Below are 25820 nucleotides of genomic sequence, written 5' to 3' on the forward strand. Positions count from 1 at the left end.
CCTCCGGGGCAAAGGGGCATGCCAATGGGATGCTCCTAACAGGCAGGGACTTTGTAGTGCTCTTGCAGATGACAGTTTGAACCGTCTTCACAGATCCAGACCATGGCTAGATGCACAGGATTTGGCCACCTACAGAGATTCTGTGAGTGCTCCTTTGATCAGTTCCAGCCCTGCCACTCCCCTGACCACTTTCTGGTCCACAGACTGTGCCTTCCTCTGGGGGCATAGTTCCTAGCATGGTCAGAGGTAAAGTGCCATCAGCCCACTTGCAGGCACTACTGCCTCGCCCACTCCAAAGTCATAACTAACTAGCTGCAACCCCTTCCATCCCTGGCCTTGGCCGAGTTGATTATGGCCACAGCTCCGAGCCTGGCACTCCCCTCCCACAAGAGCCCTTGCATCCTCCAGGGGAGGGGGGTAAGCTTGCCAATCGCTCATGTGTGTGTGATGCACAGAGACCACAATGAAGAAAGACAGGTGGCTTACCCATAACCGTCATTCCTCGAGTGGTCATCTGCACAGTCACACAACCCACCCTCCTCCCTGCTAGCTGTCATGAGCTGCCGCACCACTGCACTTACGTATGTCTCTGCCTGTTCAATTGCCTGGGGATAGTGTACTCCAAGGCACTGAGGGTCTGAATGGAGCCCTCTCCCTTTATAGCCAGACTCCAGAGGGGATGGGCAACCCCGCCCACTCCTTGACACTGAGCTGTAGATGTTTCTTCTGACCTAGGCCTTCCACTGTCACTTAAGCCCATATGTGTGTGAATGCACAAATGACCACTCGAAAAACGATGGTTACAGGTAAGCAATCTGTCTTTTGCTGTGTATCACACATGCATTTTTGCCAACCCCAAATGGCCTTTGTTGTGGGTTTGTTCTGGCAATGGCTTTCTTCTTGCCAGTGTTCCGTAAAGCCAGGTGTGAGTTAGTGCATGGATGGTTTTTCCCATCTCAAGTTAGATTATTGTATTCTCTCATTGAAGAAGGCTTAAAAACTGCAATTTGTGAAAAATGCTATGGCTAGATTGACAGAAGAGACCGGGGGTCTGAACTTATAACATCCGAACTAACTTGTAACATCAGTACTGATCCACTTGTACTGGATAGCTGTTGACAAGTCCAATTCAGGATGCTGATTTTGACTTCTGAAGCCCTACTCAGAGTAAAACTGCAACCCTTGATGGAGCACCTTTCTTACGGTGAGCCTGCCTGAACACCATGCTTGTCCTCAAAGGCCTTCGTTCAAGTGCTTTCTCTGCAGGACTTCCAGAGAAAGCTGATGAAGGAAGGTCCTTCTTGAAGGTAATGCTCTGATGGTAGACTGACCTTCTCACTTAAGTTCATCAGGCATCAGATTAAGACTCTCCTCTACTAACCTGGACTTGACAGTATGTGATAGGATTTTAATGACAATTTTTTAATCAGGTTTCATGATCTTAGTGTAATTGCTTTTAATAGTCTTCAATTGTTTTAAGATTTGGTTTTTTATATTATGCTTTTGTTTTGTAAGTTTTATGAACAACCCTGAGAGCATTTACTATTGAGTAATTTAGAAATAAAGCTGCATATTTTTCTACATTCTGCATACACATTAATCTCTGACCTCCACCTACCTTAACTCTGATTCTGGTTGCCAGCAATTTGTAAGAAACAGAACAGGGACACACTTGTAAAAGTCATCATCCTTGTTTAAATTGTTGCAAATTGGGATGGTCAAGCAAGCAAAGCTCAACATGCATCTTGAGCTGGCTATGAGTAGAACCCTCTTTTTTCACAGCTTGAGCGCCTTCTATGTTATTCCCTTCCCCTTTCTCACAATGGCTCACTTTCTCAGCAGCAGCAGCAGCTTTAACGTTCTGCCAGAAGAGCTAGGATTTGTAAGTTTCGGGCCCATCCTTGACTATAAAGAATGCACCACAGAACAGCTAGGCTCCATTTGCCACTTCCAGATTGTGTATTTGGCTAATAGAGGACAGTTCAAGGTACCTTGGTAGGTTTTTGTGGTTGAGCTCAAGTATTTGAAAGACTGACTGGCTCCTGTACTTAAAATGTTTTTCCAAACCTGTAAAATTCTGCATTGAAACAGCTTATTCAGGCAGATGCATGTTTCTGACCAGTTGGTATTTGCTTTTTCTGTTGCGTAGTTTTCTATGTACATTCATTACAAATTGAATTGTATGTAAATACTAATGTACATGGGGATAATTAGACTGGAAAATACTTAGCATTGAATGTTTATGAAGTATAAGAGAGCTTTTTAATGGCATGATAGGATTTAAACCATATTTAGCTTAATTTAGACTTGGGGGATGTATAATGCAACTTTTGAATTAGGAGCCTTTATAAAAATAATATAAAAAGAAAACCAAGCAACTCAAGCATTTAACTATGTCCCTTAGCATCACAAAGATGAGCCTATGATGTAGCATAATCCTATTTTGCATCTCTTTGATCCTTTAATCTCTGAATTAAAAGATTTAATTAAACAATACTCTGTTGCTCTACTTAGTTCTTTCTTAAATACTTAACTATACGTGTTCTAAGAGAACATTGTAGTTTTATTTGAATAATAACTATTAAATTATGTGTCTGGTTTCAGTTTTATTGGTGTTCCTCCTTCTAAAGAGATAGTTTCTTTCTAGGTTTCTTGAATTTTGAGTAATCTCTTTTCATTCATTGATAGCAGCATTATGTGAGGCTGTCATTCCTGTATCAATATGAAACTAATGTTGGGATTTTTAAAACAACCCTTTCTGTAGTGTAATACAATGGAGATGCCTGTCTAATGGTTGGGAGGGGCCCATAGTTCAAGCAAGGAGTGCAGGCTTTCCCTGCGCATGTAAAATCCAAAATAAAATTATATTGTCTCCAGTTAAAGGATTTCAGTAGCAAAGGTGTGGGGGCAGAGGGATTGGTTTCTTGTGAAAATAAGCAATACTGAGCTAGTCTATGAGTTCATTGATGACCTACCTTATTCACTTTAGCTTCTGTCTCAAAACGAAACCTTATTCCTATCACCCAGTGACATTAGCCTGACAATACACCCTATTTTTCTTGCTTCATGACCATTTTGAAAAGTATGTATTCTCTTCTTTGAACTTGAGTTATATGGACCAATTATATTAATGGGACATAGTTCATGCAATGTGGATGCACAGTAAAATTACTGCTATCAAACAATATAAAGCTCTTACAGACTAATGTTCATACTAGGAACATCTGAATGATTTTTGATTAACATATTCAGCCATGTTCAGTCTAAGATTATTAGTAAATCTTTAGTTGATTGCACCTAAATATCTATATTTCAGATTGTCTCTTTTAGTTAAGGGTTATAACACTTCTTTCAGCTTGAAATTCAAATTCAGTTTTGGAGAAGTCCACAAGGTCTGCATTTCAATGAAGAATGTGACCAAAAATATTGACATATATTACTTTAAAGCTTTCACTATGAGTAACTAACTTTAGGAGAAGCATTTGTGTTTATTTGCTTGTCAACCATCATGCTTATTCAGCTAAAAAAAGTGGAATGTAAAAAAGTACATTCAGGGTTGTAGTTTACCATAATTAACCCTAAAAAACTTTTCCTCAACCTTTGGGCGGTGACTGGAAGTTTTACAACTGTCACAAATTTGCCAGAATTAGATAGCAAAATCATAAGATTTCAGCATTTTAGGTTAGGAAAAGTCTACACAAAAGTCAGGATACCATGGCATGAGCCACAGTCTTGGGGAAGGGATGTGGCTACCTGGGGCCTTCTGGCAGACTAGAAATGGCCAGCAGGTCTGGGGATCGATATTCTCCCTTCAGTTAATTATTCTCCCTAATGCAAGTGTTGTTCAGCACAAAAAAGGAAAATAAAGTCTTCAGGTATTTTGCAGTGGGTGATTTAAAAATTGTCCTAATTAATAAATACCTCATTCAGAAAAGGTAAAATTATATTTATTGCATTTCTATGGTGTCCAATAGGCTAAGCTTTCTGGGTGGTTCACACAAATTTGCAAAATGTCTGAGGGCAGCAAGAAGGGTATGCTGCAGATTTTTGTGTTTCTAAACGATGAACGCTCTTCTTTGTGGTCTCTGTGCATCACACACATACAGGCTTTGCCATGAAGCGCAAGGCCTGAATCAGAGAAATTTCCATAGTTCAGCATCACGGAGTGGGTGGGAGCCCCATCCCACCCCTTCTGGAGGTCTGGATAATGTGGGGGGGGGCTCCCACCCCATCCCTTAGTGCCTTTTCAGCCGCTCTTGCAGTCACTTCACTGAATCGAACCTTCTGCTGCTCCTTCTACTTACTAGCTCACACTTTTTCTTCCCCCTTTCCTATTAAAACAAAAAGAACAAAACCCTTTTCCTTCTGTTTTTCCCTGCTACTACCTACAAGGCCTTACCACCTGTCACTCTCTCCCTCACTCTTCCTCCATGTGCTAAACTACACTTTATGTTTAAGTACCATATTGTTTCTTTACTCTAAGCACACATGGCCCCAGTTTGAGGGCTTACTGGTATACATTCAAGGAGAGGCTGGAGGACTGGGAGGGACACATGCCACACAAAGCTGTGGCTTATAGCCACATGAGTAACACTGGTTGTAAGCAAGGAACCAACCCATGATGGTTTATCCTCCAGGTTGGCTTGTGTACGAGGTCCTAGTTTGACCCCCCAGGTAAGCAAACCCGTATCATTACATAGCTTGCAAAGTAACCAGACATTACATTTTATTTTCTCTAGGCTTAAGGTTATAGCCTTAAAAAAATACTTTTTATTTTGTTTAAGCTGGTTCTGTTCTGCTTGACAGCCAAGGATCTCCAAGTGGTTTACCTAGAAACACATACAATATTAAAACAGTATAAAATTATAAATGCTTTAAAGGGATTAGAACAAAAGTAATAAAACAGAGCAGCATCCAGACTGATGAAAAGCAAAAGAAAGGCCAAGTGAGCAAATGCGTTTTTCAAGAAGTATTTCAAGCTTCCACAGTTTCCTCCTTTGGGGATCACTTGTGCTAAAGTTTCTTCCATTTGTGCAATAGATGGCTGTGCAGGTGGATGTTTTTCATTTATGCTTTTGACCACTAGATGGCACTATTCTCTAGAGAGCTCTGTTCAGACTAATGCAGAGTTTAATTTAGCTAAACATCATATTCCTATTAACGACTGTAAACAAGACTGTCCAGATGATTTCTGCTTCTACTCTTCTACTATTTTCTAAATTAATCCAAGCTCTTTCCTACCATTACAACTTGATTCCAAATTATCTGTAAAATGTCATGGAACAGAAGATACCTAGGTAGTTACATGCAAGGCATGTACAAGTTTATGGTATGTGAGAATGTATTATATATGTTTGGCATGAAAACCAAGCATAAAGGCTGTCAGCTGTAACCTTCTCAGCAGAATATTAATAAAATAAGGTTATCTTCCTTCATGGCATAAGCAGAGAAACATCTACAGGTCTTCAAGAACAAATAGTTCTTTACTGTGACTCATACTAATGGGATTATGTGCTTGCACAGAGCACAACCTAAAAAATTCTAAAGCTTTAGTCAGGAACTTTGCCTCTACCTCCCTTTCCTAAATGAGATGAATGCCCCAAGGATGTGGCAAATACCTTCCCATTCCATTTTTTGCTCACTGCTCTTGCAGCTTCCTTGCAAAATGCTCTCATTTTAAAGGATTGTTTTCTATCCACCATGACTCTACCTAGGTTTTATTTGCCTTTTTGACAATCATAGTCTTATCTGCACATGTATACACACACATACACACACAGAGGGAGAGACAGACAGGCAGACAGACAGTGATTTTATTTTTTTCTCCTTCAGTAAGCCCTACTTGGGGATTTCTCTTGCTTTACTCCCAGTGCCCACCCCCACTCATCTTCCACTGGAACTGGGTTCCCTTGGACAATGCAGTGTGCCTATGGTTTCCTGTTTTTCAGTTTCTAAAGCCAGTTCTTGCAGAGGCCAGCTTTCTTTCTCCCATCAGCCATGATTCCTGCCACTTCTGCCTGGACAAGGAACACAAAGTAGATTTTTCCCAATATTTAGAGGATATAAGGTAGCGGATAATCTCTTAGATGTGTATGTGTATCATTTGGGGTAGCTTGAACTTTACTTATACCTCCTCTTTCTTATTTGTCATTGTCACCTGGATGTACTACACATTACTGTGCATTATACAAAAATGTCCATTTTAATTGGATGTACTTGGAATTTATACTGTGCTTTATTGCATTTGTATCTTTATTGTATCTTTTGTATTTGATTAATTGTTGTGAACTGCCCAGAGAGCTTTGGCTATTAGGTGGTATAGAAATGAAAATAAATTCCCTGAGATGTACCAGTCTTGCTATAATGAATTCTTCAGGGTACCTGCAATTGTAGGAGATGTTACTTACCATCTCTTCCACATGGCATGACTTTGATAGTTTTGAGACTATTAATATAAGGGTTTGTTTCTGGTCTGGTTTTCTGGTTTGGGCAGCTGCCCAGCAGTGCTGCATACTCTGAATCCCTGTCTTGCTTTCCAGAACATTCCCAGCCGCTTCCCCTCTTTAAATAAGGGCATTAGCCAATATCCCAACTTTTTGCATTGTGGCCAAGCATACAGAAATCCAAGGATTCTGAGTCCATTTTGGAATCTGTCAGCATTGCATACCCAGTTTATTTCTGGGATGACTGCATGTATAGTATCACACCTGAATATAAATTAAACCATCTAAAATGTTTCTAGGCATCACTTCACAATTATTCTATTTACCAATAACAGGCTTCCAAAAATGGAATGAAAAGTAGCTTTGGTGCAACTGTCCATAATGTTGTGGGGTTTATATATAAAAGACCTAAATGTGATGAAATCTAAGTGATATATATTTTGTTTGGGTGTGAATATGGCCATAACTAAATAATGAAAGAGAGGGAAGAAGGAGGGTGTTCACTCTGATGAATACTTGCTTATTCTTTGTCACTCACAAAGTCTGTACTGTAGTTTGTAGCCAAGATACAATTTAATCTCAAGGAGTTTCTTTGCTTTCATTGTTCTAGGGAATCAAAACAATGTGTTCCACCTCTTCTCAAATCTGGCATACTTTGAAATTGCAGTCTTTGCTGACTATTGCCAGGCATATACTTAAAATATTCAGGAGAGAAGTACATGTTTTCTTTACCTCTTTTTGTTCTGATTTTCAATATTCATGCACCACTGTATGTCTACAGTTTGGGTCCCCGCCTGCTTTCTACTTGTCATCTAAGGATTTTATTTTGCCTTTTATGGCAGGGCATGCTTCAGTACTCAAAGCTAATGGAAGACCTGCTCTTAAACTTGGAATGCTGACTCTTAAGTTATTTTCACAGCTTATTACTTGGCATCATTCACAAAAAGAAAGACTATCTACTCTCTTGTAAATGTATTTTCAGAGGACCACTTATGACATTTTCTTTGGATGGAAGATCATAGCGATATAGAAATTCAGAAATAACGTAATGCATTTCTGTGGCATTGAGTTATTGACTGAATATATAAGCTTTTGTGAAGAGTTTTGCAAAGAACAGATGGCTTGTCTCCCACATTACATGTCCAAGGAACCATGATTTAAAGTGGATATGATTAGTACTAGTATTGGTGGTAGTAGTAAATGATCTAATGGTTCCACTAGGTCTTCCATTTTATTTTAGAAATAATTATTTGAGCTGCAGGGGAGGGAGCTTGTCACAAACCCTTTTCTTGTATGGATGTGGTTTGTCTTTAACTCTATCTGTATCTACTGCTGCCACCAGGAATTGTAATTCTATTCTTATTTATTAACCTCCCATGGTATTCTGCCCAAGCTGTAAGGCTCCTTCATTGGACTATGTGGTCCTGAGGAAGAGACACTGATACTCAAACAGCTATGCTGCTGAGTTAAAGATAAATAAAATAAAATGTCTTTTGTATAATAAGCATGATGGTTTCAAGATGTTCTGTAACTTTTTATTAGTAAATAAAACAATGTATGATGATAACTTTTCAATGAGAAATATATCGCTCTTTGTCTTCACAAACCTCACACACAGATCCTCATTTCTTTCCTGCAGTCAGGTTTCTGTCAGCTTCTCTGTCACACACACCCTTATAATGCTTGAGAATATTAGGTTTTGTCTCTCCTGAGTCGCTAGTATGTCCTCTAAGTCTAAGTATTCTACTTCCTTCCCTTTCCTTATGAATCCTGATTGCCTTTCACAGCATTTTGTGGGATTCTGTGAAATGCTGGATGCTGTGCCATTTTTTTATCTGTGCTTGTTGTAAACTGTCCCAAGAAACTAGTAATGGAACAGTCTATAAAAACTTTATATACATACATACATACATACATACATAAATTCATTCATTCATTCAGTTATTCTAAAGAAAAGGCTGCCTCTTCAAATATGGCAAGCCATTGACTGACCACAACTCTGTTACCTGCTGACACCTGATAATATAGACTTCTCTCTCCTCACACACTTCCAAGCTCCGCCCACACTCTCAGTCACCAACCAATCACCTCCCTTACTCAACCCCCTCTTTTACCTGCCTTGCTCTTCAGAAATTTACCAACATTTATAGGAGCAAAGTCCCATGACACTTGAAACCATTACAGAGGTCCATATAGATTAAGGCCTATGTTCACAGCTAAAGAAAGTCTTTGTAGTGTGCTACAAAAAACTTGGATGGTGGCAGAATTGATTCTGAGAAGAATGGAAGGATCTCTATATTTGTGTGATAGAGCTTTGCAGAGCATATATTAGAGGTTTATCAAATTGCCCAGCCCAGATGCCATATTGTATGTGGTTCTAGCTTATTGTGAGGATACATAAGATAAAGGATGATATATCAATAACTTTAGATCAAGTTGATCATATACTAGTTCTTCGTCGTGGCCTCTGTGCATCACACATATGGGTTGCTGTGCCTGTGCAGTGCCTAGGCTGGAAGATTAGAAAGCTAACGGTTTTTGGCGGGAAAACTCCACTCCCCTCCCTCTTTGTGGTATAAATAGAGCGGAGTGTCCGCCATTTTACTCAGTCTTTGCGACCGCCGTTCGCTGTGCCTCGTGCCTATTCGTCTCTTGCTATTCGTCTCTTGCTATAGATCTGTGCCTCTTCGTTGTTTTTTTTCTCAAAAACCTTAAACTCCTCTTGCTCCAAGTTTGTTCTTCCCGATTCTGTCCATTTTCTTCTTAAATTCTCTTCTCTCTATATATAAAAAAGCAAAAAAACAAAAATATTATCTTACCCTCTATACTGTCCTCTTTTCTTCATTTTTCCGCGATGGCGCAGCGGGCGGCATTCCGCAAATGTATTGAATGTGGATCTAAAATGTCGCCAGTTGATCCACATGATCTATGCCTCCTCTACCTCGGCGAGGGGCATAGGACCGACAAATGCGGTCATTGCTTGGCGTTTACCAAGCAGGCACGGAAAAACAGGGAGAATCGTCTCAGGAAGCTCCTATGGGATCAGGCATTAATGCAGTCTGACCAACTGCTCCTACGGCCTGGTTCGTCTTTGTCCGTGCCTCCTCAGCGCTCTTCCTCCACCATGAGTGCTCTGACGAACCGTCCTTCCTCGACCTCTGCCGATCCTCCGCAGCGTCCTTCGGACAAAGGCGCCGCTTCTATGGAGGCTCAGTCACTGCCTTCTCCCCCGGCTAAGAAACTGGAGAAGCACAAGCATACCAGTCTGGATAAACCTTCCACCCATAAGAAGTTGAGGAAGGAGAAGGTGGATAAGCCCGCTCACAAGAGCAAGAAACCTGATCGCCCAAAACACCGGGGCTCAGGTTCATCGGGCTTTTTGGTACCGACGGCCGCCATGGTACTGACCCCCTTGGGAGCGGCCCTGCAACTCGTTATGCAGGTGACTCCACCGGGATCCCCCAGGCCAACCATTCGGCCTGAGAGCGTGCCTCCCCAGCAACAGGAGGAGCCACTTCGGGAGTCCATCTCTGGTGGTGAGATCAGAGACTCCCTGCCGAGGGACCGCTCGCCAACACCTATGCCACCGACTGAACCTCATGTGGCCTCACCATTACCTCCCAGATGTCTCAGCCTTTCATCTGAACATCGAGATGAGAGTTGGTTGATCCCAGGATATGGTGCTCCCCGCGACTGGGGTGGTTACCAACCATATCCCTATTTTCCTTGGGATCATAGATCACCATCGGTCCTGAGGGACGTACCATCCACCTCCAAGCGTACGGAGACGAGGCGCCCAGCCTCCCCTGAAACCTCCTCCTCCTCAAGCGAAAACCAGCCGCATTATGTGGAAGACTCTGAGGATTCGGAGGTCGACTCCACATCCCCTGATGTGGCTTTCGCATACCAAGGGCCTGCTTCACCCGACGAACTGCATGTCTCTTTCTAAGAGCTCATGTCCCGCTTAGTTCGTTCGCTTGAAATCGAAGCTCATCAACAGCCGGGCCCCTCCACAGATCGGTTTAATGATGTCGTTCGGGGAGAGCAGTCCGCATCCATAGCTCTGCCACTTATAACTACACTCCGCCAGGCTATGGTCCAGCCCTGGGACCAACCGGCCCAACCACAAGCTATCTCGCGCAGATATGAGGCCATGTATAGAGTTCGTGACTATGACATTCCCTTCCTGCTCCGTCACCCAAAACCAAACTCTCTTGTGGTTGAATCCTCCCAGGACAGGGAGTCCAGGGGACATACCGCTCCTCGGGACAAGGAAAGGAGGAAAATCAATATGCTTGCGTGCCGAGTCTATGCGGCTTCTGGACTCGGCGTGCGCATATCGAACTACGAAGCGACACTGGCACGTTACCAGTACTTTATAATGCAGAAACTGGAGAACGTTGCTTCCTACCTTCCAGACCACCAAGCGGACCTTGCCAGGGTTTTCATTAAGGAGGCGATGCACGTGGTGGTGCAACAGTTGTCTACTGCTCGTCATCATGTAGACACCGATTCAAGGGCCCTTGTCAATGCCATCTCGTTATGCCGGCATACGTGGCTGCGCAATTGTAAGTTCCCCAATGAGATGAAGCGCAGAATCGAGGAAATGCCATTTGACGGTACCAGTTTGTTCCACCAGAAGACCGACCGCAAATTAAAGGCGATTCACGAATCACACCTAACTGCACGCCGCATGGAGCTCCCCAAAAACGTAAGTGGCAGTGGCCTCGGTCTTCCTACCGGAACCAACCATACTATCCGCGCCAGCAAAACTTAGGTAGTTTTGCTTACCCTCGCCAGCAATATCAACAACGGCAGCATCGGAGACAGCAAACACAACAGCGTTTTTCCCAAGGCCGTCGGCGATTCGATACCGATAAACGCCCACGTTGATGGCTTGGGCGAACCATCCTCTCTTTCCCAACACCACGTTCCCTTCTCCCTTTTGGGAACCGGCTCCAGGGCTGACTCCCCTTTTGGGAGTCCATTACATCTGATAGGTGGGTGTTATCTATAATCCAGTTCAGATATAGGATAGAATTTGATGTTATCCCTCCTTTGAGCCCGATCCGCTTCACACCTTCTTCATTGGTGCTACGTGATGAGGTCTCCCAACTACTTCTCAAGGGAGTGATTCGACAGTTGTCCTGCTCGGAAGGATTGCATGGATTCTATTCCAGATATTTTACGGTCCTGAAAAGGGTTGGTGGTCTCCATCCGATCCTGGACTTACGAACTCTTAACAAGTACATCAAACCAAGGAAGTTCTGGATAACCACTTTACAGAACATTCTTCTGTTATTGAAAAGAGAGGATTGGTTCGCCTCACTGGATTTAAAGGATGCTTGTTTTCATATTTCCATCCATCCTGCACACAGACGCTTTCTACAATTTACTGTCGGATCTGAACTGTTCGAGTTTAATGTCCTACCTTTTGGCTCGGCCACAGCCCCTCGAGTCTTTACGACGTGTATGGCGCCGGTATGCGCACACTTGACATGGGGAATACAGATATACCCATACTTAGACAACTGGCTAATCGTCTCACAATCCGAGCAAGCTCTCCTGTCTGATATACAAATGACCTGCGCTCTACTCGATGCTCTCGGTCTCTGCATTAACCGCGACAAATTGTCCCTTATTCCCATGCAGGTCATCGATTTCATCGGGGCACGACTCGACACAGGAAAAAGCCTTCCTCCCACCAGAACGTCAGAATGCCTTATGCAGCCATATTCATCAGATTCGGCTACACGGAACGGTCCCAGCCTTATCCGTTCAGAGACTACTGGGGCATATGGCTGCTGCAGTTGCCATTGTCCCATATGCCAGACTACGTATGCGACCCATACAACTGTTTTTCAATGCTGCTTTTCAACCGCAACAAGATCCTGCCACCAAGCCGATTCGGATTCCATCTGCAATCCTTCACACTTAACGTGGTGGACCATCACAGACAACCTGTCAATCGGCGCCCCATTTCGACCACCTCGGCCAACGACAACTCTGTGCACCGACGCATCCCTCCTTGGATGGGGTGCGGCATGTTCAAGGTACTTGGAACCAACGAGAGGCAAGGAAACATATCAACTTTCTGGAACTTCTGGCGATTTTCAACGCCCTCAAGGCTTTCAAGACTGTGTTATGCCGTCAAGTTGTCCAAATTGCATCAGACCACATAGCAGCAGTTTTCTATATCAACAAGCAGGGGGGCACAAAATCCCCAGCCTTAGCACGCCTATCGATGGACATTTGGGACTGGTGCATACCGAGGAACATCATGCTTATGGCAGTTCATCTGGCTGGAACCAACAACGTCGAAGCAGATACATTAAGCAGGCAGATGTCAACAATCCACAAATGGGAGTTGGACAAACAAATTTGCGAGAAACCCTTCCACTTGTGGAGTTATCCGGACGTGGACCTGTTCACCACTCGAGAGAACAGCCTGTGTACCCTCTACTGTTCCAGAGCAGGCGTCAGGCCGGGATCGATGGGGGACACTCTTATGGTCCCTTGGAGCAACATGACTTTTTATGCGTTTTCCCCCAATCCCACTCCTGACAAGAGTGGTTGCGAAAATAGCCCAGGACAATGCCACGGGGATACTAGTGACTACGTGGTGGCCGAGCAAACCATGGTTTGCCACTCTTTTCCTGCTGTCCAGAAGAATGTTCCTTCATCTACCAACTCTTCCGCATGTGTTAACAAGGAGGAGCAATCCATCATCCGGATATACTCTCTCTGAAGCTGACGGCATGGCGAATCACCTGATTCATGCCACTGAGTTGATACCAGGGACACCTCACCCTACAGGTGACCTTACTCAACAGACGGTATATGCGGCCCTGACTGCGGATTCGACAGCAACTGCCACGGTACCGATGCCTACGGACAGAGAAATTCAGGCGATTCTCAAATCTGCATTGAGACCGTCCACTCGTCGTTCCTATATGGCTAAATGGAGAAGATTTTCCTTTTTTGCAGAGTGCCATTCCTTTTCCCCTGGAACGGCTTCAGTCACCAATATTTTACAAGTTCTCTTGCATTTGCATCATGAGGGACTTAAACCATCATCCATCAAAGTTTATGCAGCCGCTATATCCCATTATCGTGGCACTATCCACGGATTATCAGTCTTCTCTCAACTGCTGGTTCGGCGTTTCATTAAGGGACTACAAAATTTACATCCATCTATTCGCCCTGCCATGCCAACGTGGAGTCTTTCCGTAGTGCTCCAAGTGCTTACCAAACCACCGTTCGAGCCTTTAGCAACTGTGGACTTACGCCTGGTGTCATGGAAAACTGCCTTTCTCGTAGCAGTTACATCAGCACGGAGAGCTAGCGAAATTTGTGCTCTCCGCATAGACCCACCATTTCTGAACTGCCATAAGGAAAAAGTCATCCTTCGGATGGATTTCTCCTTTTTACCCAAGGTGGCCACACCCTTCCACCTGAATCAGGACATCGTTCTGCCGGCATTCTTTCCATCGCCGTTGACCCCGATAGAACGTGCTCTACACATGCTTGATGTTCGCCGTTGCTTGGCCTTTTACAGATCCCGCACTGAATCTTTTCGTACTACTAATAGACTTTTTGTTAAATACTCCGAGTGTGAAAAGGGATCACCGATATCATCTCAGAGACTCTCTAATTGGATCATCCAGACTATTGTCCTGGCTTATCAGCTATCAAAAATAGACTTACCTGTCTTTCCAAGTGGCCACTCTACACGAGCAGTAGCGACCTCTTCTGCTTTTGCCACAGGGGTTTCGCTGCAAGACATCTGCAGAGCTGCGATCTGGGCTGGTCCATGTACTTTCGCCAAGCACTATCGGCTTGATGTACGTGCCAGACAAGACTGCTCTTTTGGTAGAGCTGTTCTCTCATCCATTCTTCGCTGACAACACCTCCCTCCTCCAACTGTGGTAAGCTTGCAAATCACCCATATGTGTGATGCACAGAGGCCACGACGAAGAAAAGCAGGTTGCTTACCTGTAACTGATGTTCTTCGAGTGGCCATCTGTGCATTCACACAACCCACCCGCCAGCCCCACTCGGTGTGAGTGAGTGGATATCGTTTTTCTCAGTACCGTACTATAAATTGCATCAGTACCATTTGGGTTATGTTGCTGGGTGGTTATTGTTTTCGGTACCGAAATATAATTTGCATTGGTACCGTTGGGTTATATCACTGACTAGGTATTGTTCTCGGTACCGTACTATAATTCACATCGGTACCATTCGGATATAATTGTGTTTTCTCATTACTTTTATTCTTAACCTCTAGAGGGCGAACGTGCGGGCTTCAAGACTGAGTAAAATGGCTGACACTCCGCTCTATTTATACCACGAAGGGGGAGGGGAGCGGAGTTTTCCCGCCAAAAACCGTTAGCTTTCTAATCTTCCGGCCTAGGCACTGCGCAGGCGCAGCAACCCATATGTGTGAATGCACAGATGGCCACTCGAAGAACATCAGTTACAGGTAAGCAACCTGCTTTTCCAACTTACTTAATGTAGAATAGCAGCTAAGTCCCTAGAAAGGAAACTGCAGACAAATGTAGACATACATGTAATCACTTGATGACCTGCCATTCATCTCTTGACATGGCTTTGCCCTGTTAGAATGTGTGAAGTGTTGTTACTGAAAAACTTGACATGGAGTGATGGTTTGTTATATGACAATTATTCTGTGATAAGTTATTCACATGAGGATTTCTTGTTCCAACTAGAATTGTTGCTGCAGTCAAATGTTGATGAACAGGAATTTTTAAATGGGACAAACCTTTTTTTCTTTTGAAGGCAGTGATACCTAGAGTCACTTCATTCATCTAATGAAGTCCACAAATGCTTGCATTATAATCAAATATCATATTTCCATGTACATTTCTTAGGCAAAAGGTGAAACGTGCATACCCACATGTGGCAATGTAGATTTCCCTACATATCTTCCACCCAAGTAAGCCTATTAAAGTTACATAGGTGCTGTAATGATTTATGACTTTACTTTGGTAGGTAGGTATACACATACACAGATACATTGATTGAAAAACACATGCTTTCATCATGAGACAAAAAGCAGGAATTTCTGGCAGTGAAAATCACTTGTGGTTTCTTTATTGTCAGTTCGGCGGAAAGTGTGAAGTGATCCAATCACATGTCACAGTCTTGTGGGGTGATGCTTAAAACTGTGGCAAGGTTACAAGGATTTTACTAAGCCTGGAATCCAAAGATTCTCATTCTGCTGCAACTACAAACAGAGTATTGCTTGGTTAAATTGCTCTTTTAAATGTCTATTTTTGTAAAACTTGAGTAGATGGTTATTGTTCACATTTGAAGTCTGACTTAGGGCCATATTAATGTTGTGCAGTTCTCTCTTCAAGTCAAAATGGCTAAAGAGATCAAGAAAGTTTGCCTCCTTCTATTTGTCTTGCTGGAGTTATGTTCCTTGCAATTACTCTGCTTTTGGGTTACTTTGTATTGGAGTGTGAAGGCTTTTGGAAGAATAAGCTTGCATTTCAGTTTTACCAGGGAAACTTCTGATGCACATTATGTTGTTGTGTGTCCTCGCCCTCAAGATTTTATGAGATTCTTGATTCATAGCAAATACATTTTCACTATAAAAAGCTTCTAGCTCTCATTGCTGGACAAATACATACCTTTGTTGTCACAACATAAAGTGATTCTCAGTTATCATGTAAGCTGTCCAACTTACATGATAGCAAAAGTGAGGCTTTTTAAATAGCAGTCAGTGTACTTTCTCTTAATTCATTGACATTTAATTATATCTGCAGTGTGAATGGAGGTTCCGTTTTATTCAGACAATCCTTCAGTCCTTAGTTTGGAGTGTTCAGAAAAAGCTGAAGACTCAAGTGCACCTCTCTCCCCTCTTTTACATGGCTTTGCTTTCAGTTTCTTCTTTAGAAAACTCTGTTTTGCTGCCGTGTACAGATTGGCAAACTATGCTTAGTCCTTGCTTTCCAAACCTGAATCAGAAAAACATGGTTCAAGGGTTTCTAGTTTCCCCAATTTGTGGGGAAAACACTGAATCAAACACTTGTCTGATTCAGACATTGCAACAAACCATGGCTAGTGCTAAACTGGAAACTTAAAGGATAGCCTATGGCCAGGGGAGGGATGAATCATGCAAACTCTCTCTTTATTCTGGTTGATGATATGACAGAGCTTATACTGAACAACTTTTTCGTATCAACCTGATCAAAGATGAGCAGTTTAATCATGCTTTCTGGAACATTTACTGAAATTACTGTCAATTTTGTGAATGCATGATTCTCTGATTTAATTATATGTATATATTTCTCTTCTCCAGAATCGAATGGAGGAAAGCAAAGCACTATTTAGGACGATTATCACATATCCTTGGTTCCAAAACTCTTCAGTCATTCTGTTCTTGAATAAGAAAGATCTTCTAGAGGAAAAAATAATGTACTCCCATCTAGTTGACTATTTCCCAGAGTATGATGGTAAGAGAGATCCTTTCATATGGTTTTATACTACAGACCTAATAATAGCAAGAGAACAATTTTGCAGTGTTGTCAGGAAGCAAACGTATTTCACTATTTGTCTGTCTCTGTCTTCAGTTCTGCCAGTATCAAATATTTATATTATCGTGCAGATCAAGGGGCATTATCCAGCCGTGTCATTCCATTAGTGCAAATGATACTGCAGTAGCAGAAACTAGTTCCAGACTATGCCCAAGAGGAGAATCCAACTGAAATAAGACATGTACATGCTAAGGTGTGCAACTTGAAATTATTGCAGGTCTGTCAGAGTGATGCACAACTGCTTGCACAGCAGAAATATCAGGTGGCTCTCTGGTAGCACTTTTTGAGTATGCAGAATGATACCATTGGATACCCCCACATGGTGCATTCTGTTTTTTTAATTAGCTCTTCACAATAACAGATGTTGGATTGGTAAAACAACCAATGTTGGTGACACAACCCTTGAATTCCACTGCTTTCTGTCTTCCAATTATCCGGAGAAGGTTTAAGATGAAGCACTATTGCAAGCATGCTTCAAATGAGTGAAGGACATTGCAGAGCAATGCTGGAAGTTCTCACTGTTCATTAGGAAGGCTTACACACACATGTACATACATGACATGCACGCTTTATATTTTTTCCAGTCCTGAGTCAAATGTATCAAATGCAGATATTACAAGGAGAAACCTGCACAATCTTGCTGAAAGGAATGTTTCAGCATTTATATACAAATACTCACTGTGTTCTGCTCACTAGAGATCCAGGAATCTTCCTTCACATTGAGAAGTACAGAGAATTGTACAACTGCTGAAAAACTCTTACAGGGACAGACCTGAGTAGAAATCCTTATTATGTTGTCTTCCCCACTAGAATGAGTACTACCTACGCTCATTCCCTCTTCCCAGACTTGGAAAGTCCACATACCTTCTTTCCTCTGCCCTCCACTCCAGTAGCTGCAGTGGCATTGTGTGTGTGCTGTTCCTTCTCCCAGTGTGAGCGGGAGGAGGAGTTGTGGTAGACAAAGGACTTCATCTATGACCTTGTTTGGCTATTAGATTATTTAGAGCCTCTTGTCTTCCTATTGACTTACTCGTGTTGCAACCAACTCGCCTTGTTTGCAAAAAGAGCCATAGGAGAGAGAGCTCTGTCATTCCAGCTGAGGGCAATGCCTGGGAAATTGTGGCCAGTGTGAAATTTTGAAAAATCTCACAGCTTAATTTTTTGAAAATTCTTGGCTTGGTAAGACTAGTACAGGACTACATGATACAACTGATACATAAAAAATGGTTTTTTTTTTCCAGTGGAGTTTGTATTAAACATTGTCTGAATCCATTTCTTTTCCTATTTTTTGTAGAAAGAGATCATTACATAATGAAAATTAGCCATGTATTTAGTTTGCTAAAGTTAAGCTTTTTCCTGCTATAACAGGACCTCAGAGGGATGCACAAGCAGCAAGGGAATTCATCCTGAAGATGTTTGTTGACCTGAATCCAGAGAGTGAAAAAATTATCTATTCCCACTTCACGTGTGCCACAGACACAGAGAATATCCGCTTCGTCTTTGCTGCTGTCAAGGACACTATCCTACAGTTAAACCTGAAGGAGTACAACTTGGTCTAACTGTGCCTCTTAGTTCTCCATCCCCCTACCCCCCCACGGGCAATTGAAGATATTGAAGAGGGACTGTATTATCTGTGAAAATGATCCGCATAATACTAATTTATTGCTGGCCTGGACTCTGTTAATGTTCACAGAGTTTATAGTAAATATTATGATTTTATTTAAACTTTACAGAGGAAAAACAAGAGATGCTGAACTACCTTTGCAGCACATTTCCTCATTTTTTAAGTCAAAACCTCATGACTCAATATGTTTTAAATTCTCAGTCATGCACTCATAAAGGATAGGGGCTTGGATTGATTTCTTTTCTTGGTTACTAAAGCAAAATCAAGTTGGTGTCTCCCTTGTCTCTGTTTTTCTTTCTTTTTAATTTTTTAAGGTACAATGGCCTTCCCCCCAAATGTCATGCCTTGGTTTTCCTTTATAGTAATTTGGTCAGGAAAAATCTGGCACTACAATCTAAGCCATCAGTTGTTCTGATTTTTCAGTAACTACTTTTTTGAAGGATCAAATGTATTGATACTCTACTTTTATTTCTTAATGTTTGGCAGAGATGTCAAATATGTCTGCTTTTTGGCATTTTTTGCACTGAAGGCTGAGAGTGTTGTTTCAGTGGAAACATTATTTGTAGCAGTGTTAACAGATTTCACCTTTTATTGTACCATGGAAACTCAGCTAACTGCAACAAACTACTAAGACACAAAAGGAATTCATGAAGTAGGATAGCTTTATGTTTTTTAATTGCCACATGCCATTACTTTTCTGTGTTTCTCTTTCTCTCTTCCACGGCTGTTTTCCTTTTTTCCTAATCACAGATGCCAAATGTCATGGACAATAGCCCAGAACTTTTTTTTTAAGTAATCAGGCTGTTTAGATTTCTCACCACAATTTCAGTTCTACTTTACTGTCTACAATGTTATATGTTGCCAAATTTGGCTCTTTTTAAAAAATATATAGAAGCATTAACTTTGAAATGTAAGATACAGATTTAGAATGCCAAGTTAACTGATTGGGAATTTATTCCAGAAAACTGCCAAACATTTAAGCAGCTACATTTCAGCTTCTATGTTCCCTCTTTGTATTAGAAAGCATTCCATTCTCAATGCCAAAAAAAGCAGTGTGAGTGAAAAAGTTATTTGGTGCTACATACACACACGCATCTAGTCTCTTAATTCAAAGACAGTTTTACACTTATCTATGGTGGCATAGCATTGCACAGTGGGGTTTTTTTCTTTCTTAATGCACCTTTAAGTGAAAGATACAAAATGAAAAATAAAGCATCCTTGGTATGGTCACTTAATAGATTTGGGAATTTCTAAGCGGGAGCCTTTCATAGAATTTTTACTATATATTAAATGGCCTAATACAACCTATTGGAAGGCTAAGGCAGCAGTCCTATGAACATTTACCTGGGGTAAGTCCCAGTGAATTCAGTTGGAATTTCGTCTTGAGTGGACATGCATAGGATATGTTTATCAGTTTGTAACAATAAAATTCAACAGCAACAACCACAAGACTGCAATGCCTGGATGAGCATCTCTTTTATTACATGTTTGGGTTGAAACCTAATTGTTATGGTTTTGTTGAAAAACAACCCTGTAAATAAGATTGCTGTCAAGTGATAGAGCTGTGTACGAGGAGTAGAAAGGTCACATGTGAAACTGGACTAACTTTTCTAAAATGCCGTGTCTTCTAAAATGCACTTATAAGTCAAAACCATTGTTTCAGCTGTTGTTTTGGCAGAGGAGATGGTGAAGGACAGCTTATTAGTTTAGTACCAAATATGAGTCCAATCTATGGAGCATTAATTCCAGTGGCACTGGTGCTGGATTCCCACTGTAATGAGCATGGTTGATACCAGAGCAGTGCTTGACAAATAGCCCTCAATAAATACTAATGAGACCTAGCTCACCCTTAACTCTTTCCATCATAATTAATGAAATGTGAGCTGCTTTTGTTCCCTTATCATGAAAAATCTTGTAATTTTTAAAATGGTTGTAGGTATAGTGCAATTATGAATGCTATAATCATTGTACATACATATATATATATAATATATAATATATATATATGGCAGCATCCATATTGGCTTTGTAATCATTAATTTTGGCAGATTGAATGTGCTGTATTGATATATATCTATGTAATTGTAATGTATGTCTTACAGATAATTCACAATTTAAATAATGTTATTTTATTTACTTTTTTAAGAGAGAAGAATGTAAAATTTTGTCAGTTATTTCTGACTAGGGTGTTTTTTAATTTTTATTTACAAAAAGAATTATAGTGCAGAGCGGTACTAATATCATGCTGTGTAAAATCATTTGCACAACCCTTAGCAGGCATGGACTGCAAACAAATGTACCCACACACATCACTGACTTTCCAATTCATGTTTTCAGGGGCAGGGGGTTCATTATAGAGGTAGCCCATACCTCCTTGGAATTATGTGCTGGATTACATTGTTCTTTGGCAAATGAAATGAAGGCTATTTACTTCTGTCCTCTTTCTATGAGGGTGTCCCCACAAACTGTCCTATTTGTGGTTTTGTACCACTGGATGATGATCTGACGTCAGCTTATAATTGAGGCATGCCATGAGGCATTCAGTCTTACCAATGCATTCCACACAATCTTATCTGGTCAGAAACCATATGGCTGAAAGCTTACTATTTTTTAAGCCTCTCCTTTGGGAGAGGGAAAAATGTATGTTGAGCCTAGTCTTAATGTGGAGGACATATAGTTCTCTATGGGTAACAGTGTGACAATAAAGAATCCCGTTGTGCCTCATCACACATGCCAGTTTTCCTACATAAAAGTCATTTAAATGTAAGACAGAACATAGAAATCATGGACATGTGTGCCTCTATCTGTATGTGCACATGTGGAGGGAAGCCGATACACAAAAAGTTGTCCTCTGAAAAAGGCACCTTATAAAATGCAGTCCCAATCCATTGTACCAACAAATTCATTGTGTGCTTACTGTCACATCCTGGTATATGTCATACTCCAAAATGTGGTATGTCAGTTCCACTTCAACCTGAAAGATAGTAACTTACTTTAACAAAGTTTCCACTGATAATATTCTAAGAAACCCCAAGTATTTTGTTACAAAACTATAGTTTATAGGCTTAAATTGAAGAAGTGATGCTAAAATGGGCATTGTGGGATGGATCTGGGCACATCTGCTTTTATTTAAGAGTATTGTGAGATGGTTCTGATGTGGAAGGCAGCATGCTATCTTATTTTTGCAGCTGCATTTCATTACTATTGTGCTTAGATAGGGCCCATGCAACATTATTTATCACATATAACATTTTATTCCAGTACTTACCATATTCTCCTCAAAATAATTCATTAAGGTAGATTGTTCAGCCAGCTTCTGATGCTTCACTAGGCAAAGTTCTTGTAAGACAAGCTGAACCAGCCGGTCTTGTGCAGAAGTGGCTACACACTGGACTGGCTCGGCTTGTTCGTCTCCATCCTCTGAAGCCACCTTGTGCTAGTGTCTTGCTATGTGACAAGACTGTGGCAGGTGGTTTGAAACCAGGTCTGCCAGATGTTTGTGGCACACGGTGCATTAGTGGTCTTGAAACTGGTGAAGCTTTGGAGCAGTCATGGCCAGTGGCTTCTTCTACTCAGGCCTGGGTTTCTCTATCTAAACTCGGGGGCAAAAGGCAGTATCCCATCTTCTAAATGGAATAAACTGACCACTCCATTTTTAAGTAAATTTGTTGTGTTCTTACTTTTTTTAAAGTCCCAAACGAACAGAAGAGCCTAAAATGATTTGAGATTGTGATTGTCTGTTATTTATTCTGCTTTTTGTGGGGAATGTTGAAATGTCTTGAAATTTGTAAAATGAAAAATAATGTTTACTTAGGTTTTCTAGTTGTATTACAAAAATGTTCAAGACTATCACTAACATATTCTAAGCAAGCTAGACTTCTGGTAAATTTAATAATTGGATTATCTTGGGGTTGGAAAGACAGGGATGTAAATCTATCAAGGCAAGCCTCCTTTGAATTGCCCACACTGCATTGCCAGGTGCCGGTACATCATAGCCTTTATTAAATGACTATGCTGTCCCATCTGAAGTTTGTGTTGCTCAGATTTATTTTTCTTTGATAAATGGCTGAAGATCTTCTGCTCTGCCTTAGAGATTTTGAACCCAGACATTAGTGCCTCTTGACAAAAATATCAAAAAGGATTGCATATTTGCCAAAACAATGTAAAACTGACTTCCATAAATGGACACACAGGGCAACAGGAAGCTTTTTGGAATTGTGCATTCGTGGTGTTTGTTAGGAATACAGCCCTCTGGAAAAGTGGTGTTCAGTCCATTTTATAGTTACTGGGAGTTGTGCAGGTGCAGTTCTCTTTCAACTCAGTGGGACTTGTGCAGGAGAACTTAAGGGATTGTGCTCTAGCGCACAAAAGCTATTAGTATATTGAATATTAATGATTGTGGTTTTTTCTTTTGCAAGCCCTTAAAATTGGCCTTTCTCACAACTTGTTGGTGCTATCCAGAAATGCATGAAGGATGAAAGCATGAACAAAGGCATTCTTACTATTCAAAGTCATGTTGATTGTGAAGGTTATGCAAGCAGATTTCTTTTCAATTATACCACCACATTAGCATAATATTTCCCAGTCTTCAAGTTCAGGGGAGTAGACTTCTCAATGGAATACCAACTCAGAAATGAATGCATGATTTGCAAGCTACAAACAAACCTGCTGGGCAGGAAGGGGTTGCAGAGAGACTGCTGGGCCATCCCAGCCTGTGTGTGTAAGATACAAGTGATTTTTGGCTTACCCATGACCTTTCCCATTTGTTTTACATTCCTCACAAGACTGAAATGACAAAAAGTTGAAAATGTTAACACACATGAAAAAAAAATAAACTACAACCCCCCATAATTTAAAGATGTGCTGCTCTTCTTGCAATTCTTTTAAAAATTATTTTTTCATACAAACTGCAGTTATACCAACTACAATAGTACTTTCACATAACTAGTAGCTTGTGCTCAGTGTGTTAACATGGCCTACCAAAGACTTGCCTTAGCTGAAATCTAATCATGTGGTCACCTTGTGTTTTGCGGATTCCATCATTTTATGGAATGTGTAGCTGTATTTTGGACATGCAGATACCTGCTTTTGTAAATAGCAACCCTTCCGATACACATTTATACTTCTGAGTATGCATTATACATATACCTTCTCTGTGTAGCCACATGTCAGTTAGGAAAATAGTTCACACACTTTTCTCCAAAGCACATTGGCCCAGTTCAGGGCTCTGCACCCACTGGTATGGAACTGGCCACTTTGTGTAAATGGGAGCCCATCCAAGTCGGTGGACAGGGCAGGAAAATGATCGTTCTTTCCATTGAGTGACCCAGAAGTCACTCTGGGAAAAGGAACTTGTGTGTTTATTTGATGTCCTGTGAATACAAGGAATTACCATATTAGGGTGCATAGATCCCAAAATACTTTTTTTCTTTCTCTAATCTGCTAAGAAATCAGTTCTTTTATATGGTCTTTTGATGGCCATTTATGATTCCCATTAATTCTAGTGTGCCTATACCCATGCAAGTGGGTCTTGTGTGTTTGTTTTTTAATGTTGCATACAACATTCATGGGTTGAACAAGTTCGTTCTGCAAAAAAATGATTATTAAATTGAAAGGCAGAATACAGAAGGATTTGGTTGTACAGGACATTTTGTTCTCCAAGGGGGACTCAAGATGCACTTGGTTAGTGATTTCTTTATACCACCATCTTGGGAGTTGACCTTCTAGGACCTGTATTTAGCAGATGGAACGCATACACAGTATTTTATAATTGCACTTGTTCTTAATGTCCTTCAACTGCATGTATTGTCTACGATTTGGGGAATGAAAGGTTTTGACAAGAGCTATTGTATATTTCCCCAAATGACCTTGCTAGTTAAAATTACAACATCTTTGGTCATACTTTTGTATTCCAGTAACTTCCTTCCTTACACTACCATCTTTTGAAGTACTTTTGGCTTATTGTTCTCCTTAAATGCTTTTTTATTATAATATTGGAATAAATAGCTTTATTCCAGTGCCTACTTAGTGCAGTGCTTTATCCTAATTAGAGAATACTCATCTGCAGTATCTGGTGCATATATTTGTAACTCAAAGGTTTGTTCATTCCTTCTTTCTTCCTGCGTTGGAGGATATTTTTTCCTATATTATTAATAAAGAATACTGAAAAATCACTAAGGTATCATATACATGCCAATGGTACAATCCCATCCATGTCTACTCAGAAATTAATACTGCTAAGTTCAGGTAAGTATATAGGATTCCAGCACTTTCCTCATGCGTTTATAGAGAACTAATAGAACAAGACATGCTGCCTGCTAAAGAATGCATTTCAAAAGTAATTTTGGTTGGATTGTGGTTGCATTGTACAGCAACTGGTTTTTGTTTCAGAAACTTCAGTTACATATTTAAGCAATGAGAACTTGCTCATTAATCAGCTCCCCCCAAAAATAACCTGGTTATTCACAGAGAGCAGACTGAATCTAGAGTATGTGCACATATAAATGACTCTTACTGCAGTTCGGGTTAATAGCTTAGTTTGGCTCTCTGCTCCTAGAAAGGGGGTGATCCTATGAGTGGTTAGACAGAAAAAAGCCATACAACTCCCAGCATTACTCCAGCCAGCCCTGCTGACTGGGACAAGCCGGAAACTGTAGAACTCTTTTTCCACCTAGCATAGGAGTGCACACTAAGGTGTGCCAAATTCTTAAGTGGACATTATGTGGAGTGTGGGTCCACATATATTTTAATAGTATTGGAATGTTAAAATGTAAAACAAGAAGCAAAAAACTTACTGAGTCATAATTCATTTCTTTGTTGAGTAAGAATACATTTTACAGGTGATCAAACTCACCCAGGAGAGCCAGCATCCAGTCCCTGCTTGGCCATGAAGCTCATTGGGTAGCTTTGGGCCAGTCACTCTCAGCTTAACCTTCCTCACAGGGTTGTTGTGAGGATAATGTGGAGCTATGTAAGCTACAGAATATAAATGCAAAGTAATAATATGGATCCCTCAAGCATCTTCCTTTGTAGGCCTCCAGCATAAAAGATGGCCAGCCTCTTCCTAATATTTTTTTCACACAACTAATTTGATTCAATTTTACTTAGAGCAACAGAGATTGAAGTGCTAGATCAACCACTAGGAACTGCTTTCTTGAAGGATAACTTTACATTATAATTACAGTTACA

At 41.1% G+C, this 25820-nt stretch overlaps 1 protein-coding gene across 1 annotated transcript in view; it reads left to right on the plus strand.

The window, feature by feature from the left end:
• LOC123031584 (guanine nucleotide-binding protein G(q) subunit alpha) overlaps positions 1 to 24805 on the plus strand; it is a 130528-nt gene extending 105723 nt beyond the window's left edge. The window contains exons 6-7 of the mRNA XM_044446744.1: positions 16774 to 16927; positions 18377 to 24805. Of these exons, the coding sequence (XP_044302679.1) occupies positions 16774 to 16927; positions 18377 to 18567 (345 nt within the window). The 3' untranslated portion in view covers positions 18568 to 24805. The remainder of the gene's footprint in view (positions 1 to 16773; positions 16928 to 18376) is intronic.
• Positions 24806 to 25820: the final 1015 nt, after the last annotated feature.

The sequence above is a fragment of the Varanus komodoensis genome, unplaced genomic scaffold, assembly GCF_004798865.1.
Source record: "Varanus komodoensis strain SLA01 unplaced genomic scaffold, ASM479886v1 scaffold5, whole genome shotgun sequence".
Classification (NCBI taxonomy): Eukaryota; Metazoa; Chordata; class Lepidosauria; order Squamata; family Varanidae; genus Varanus; species Varanus komodoensis.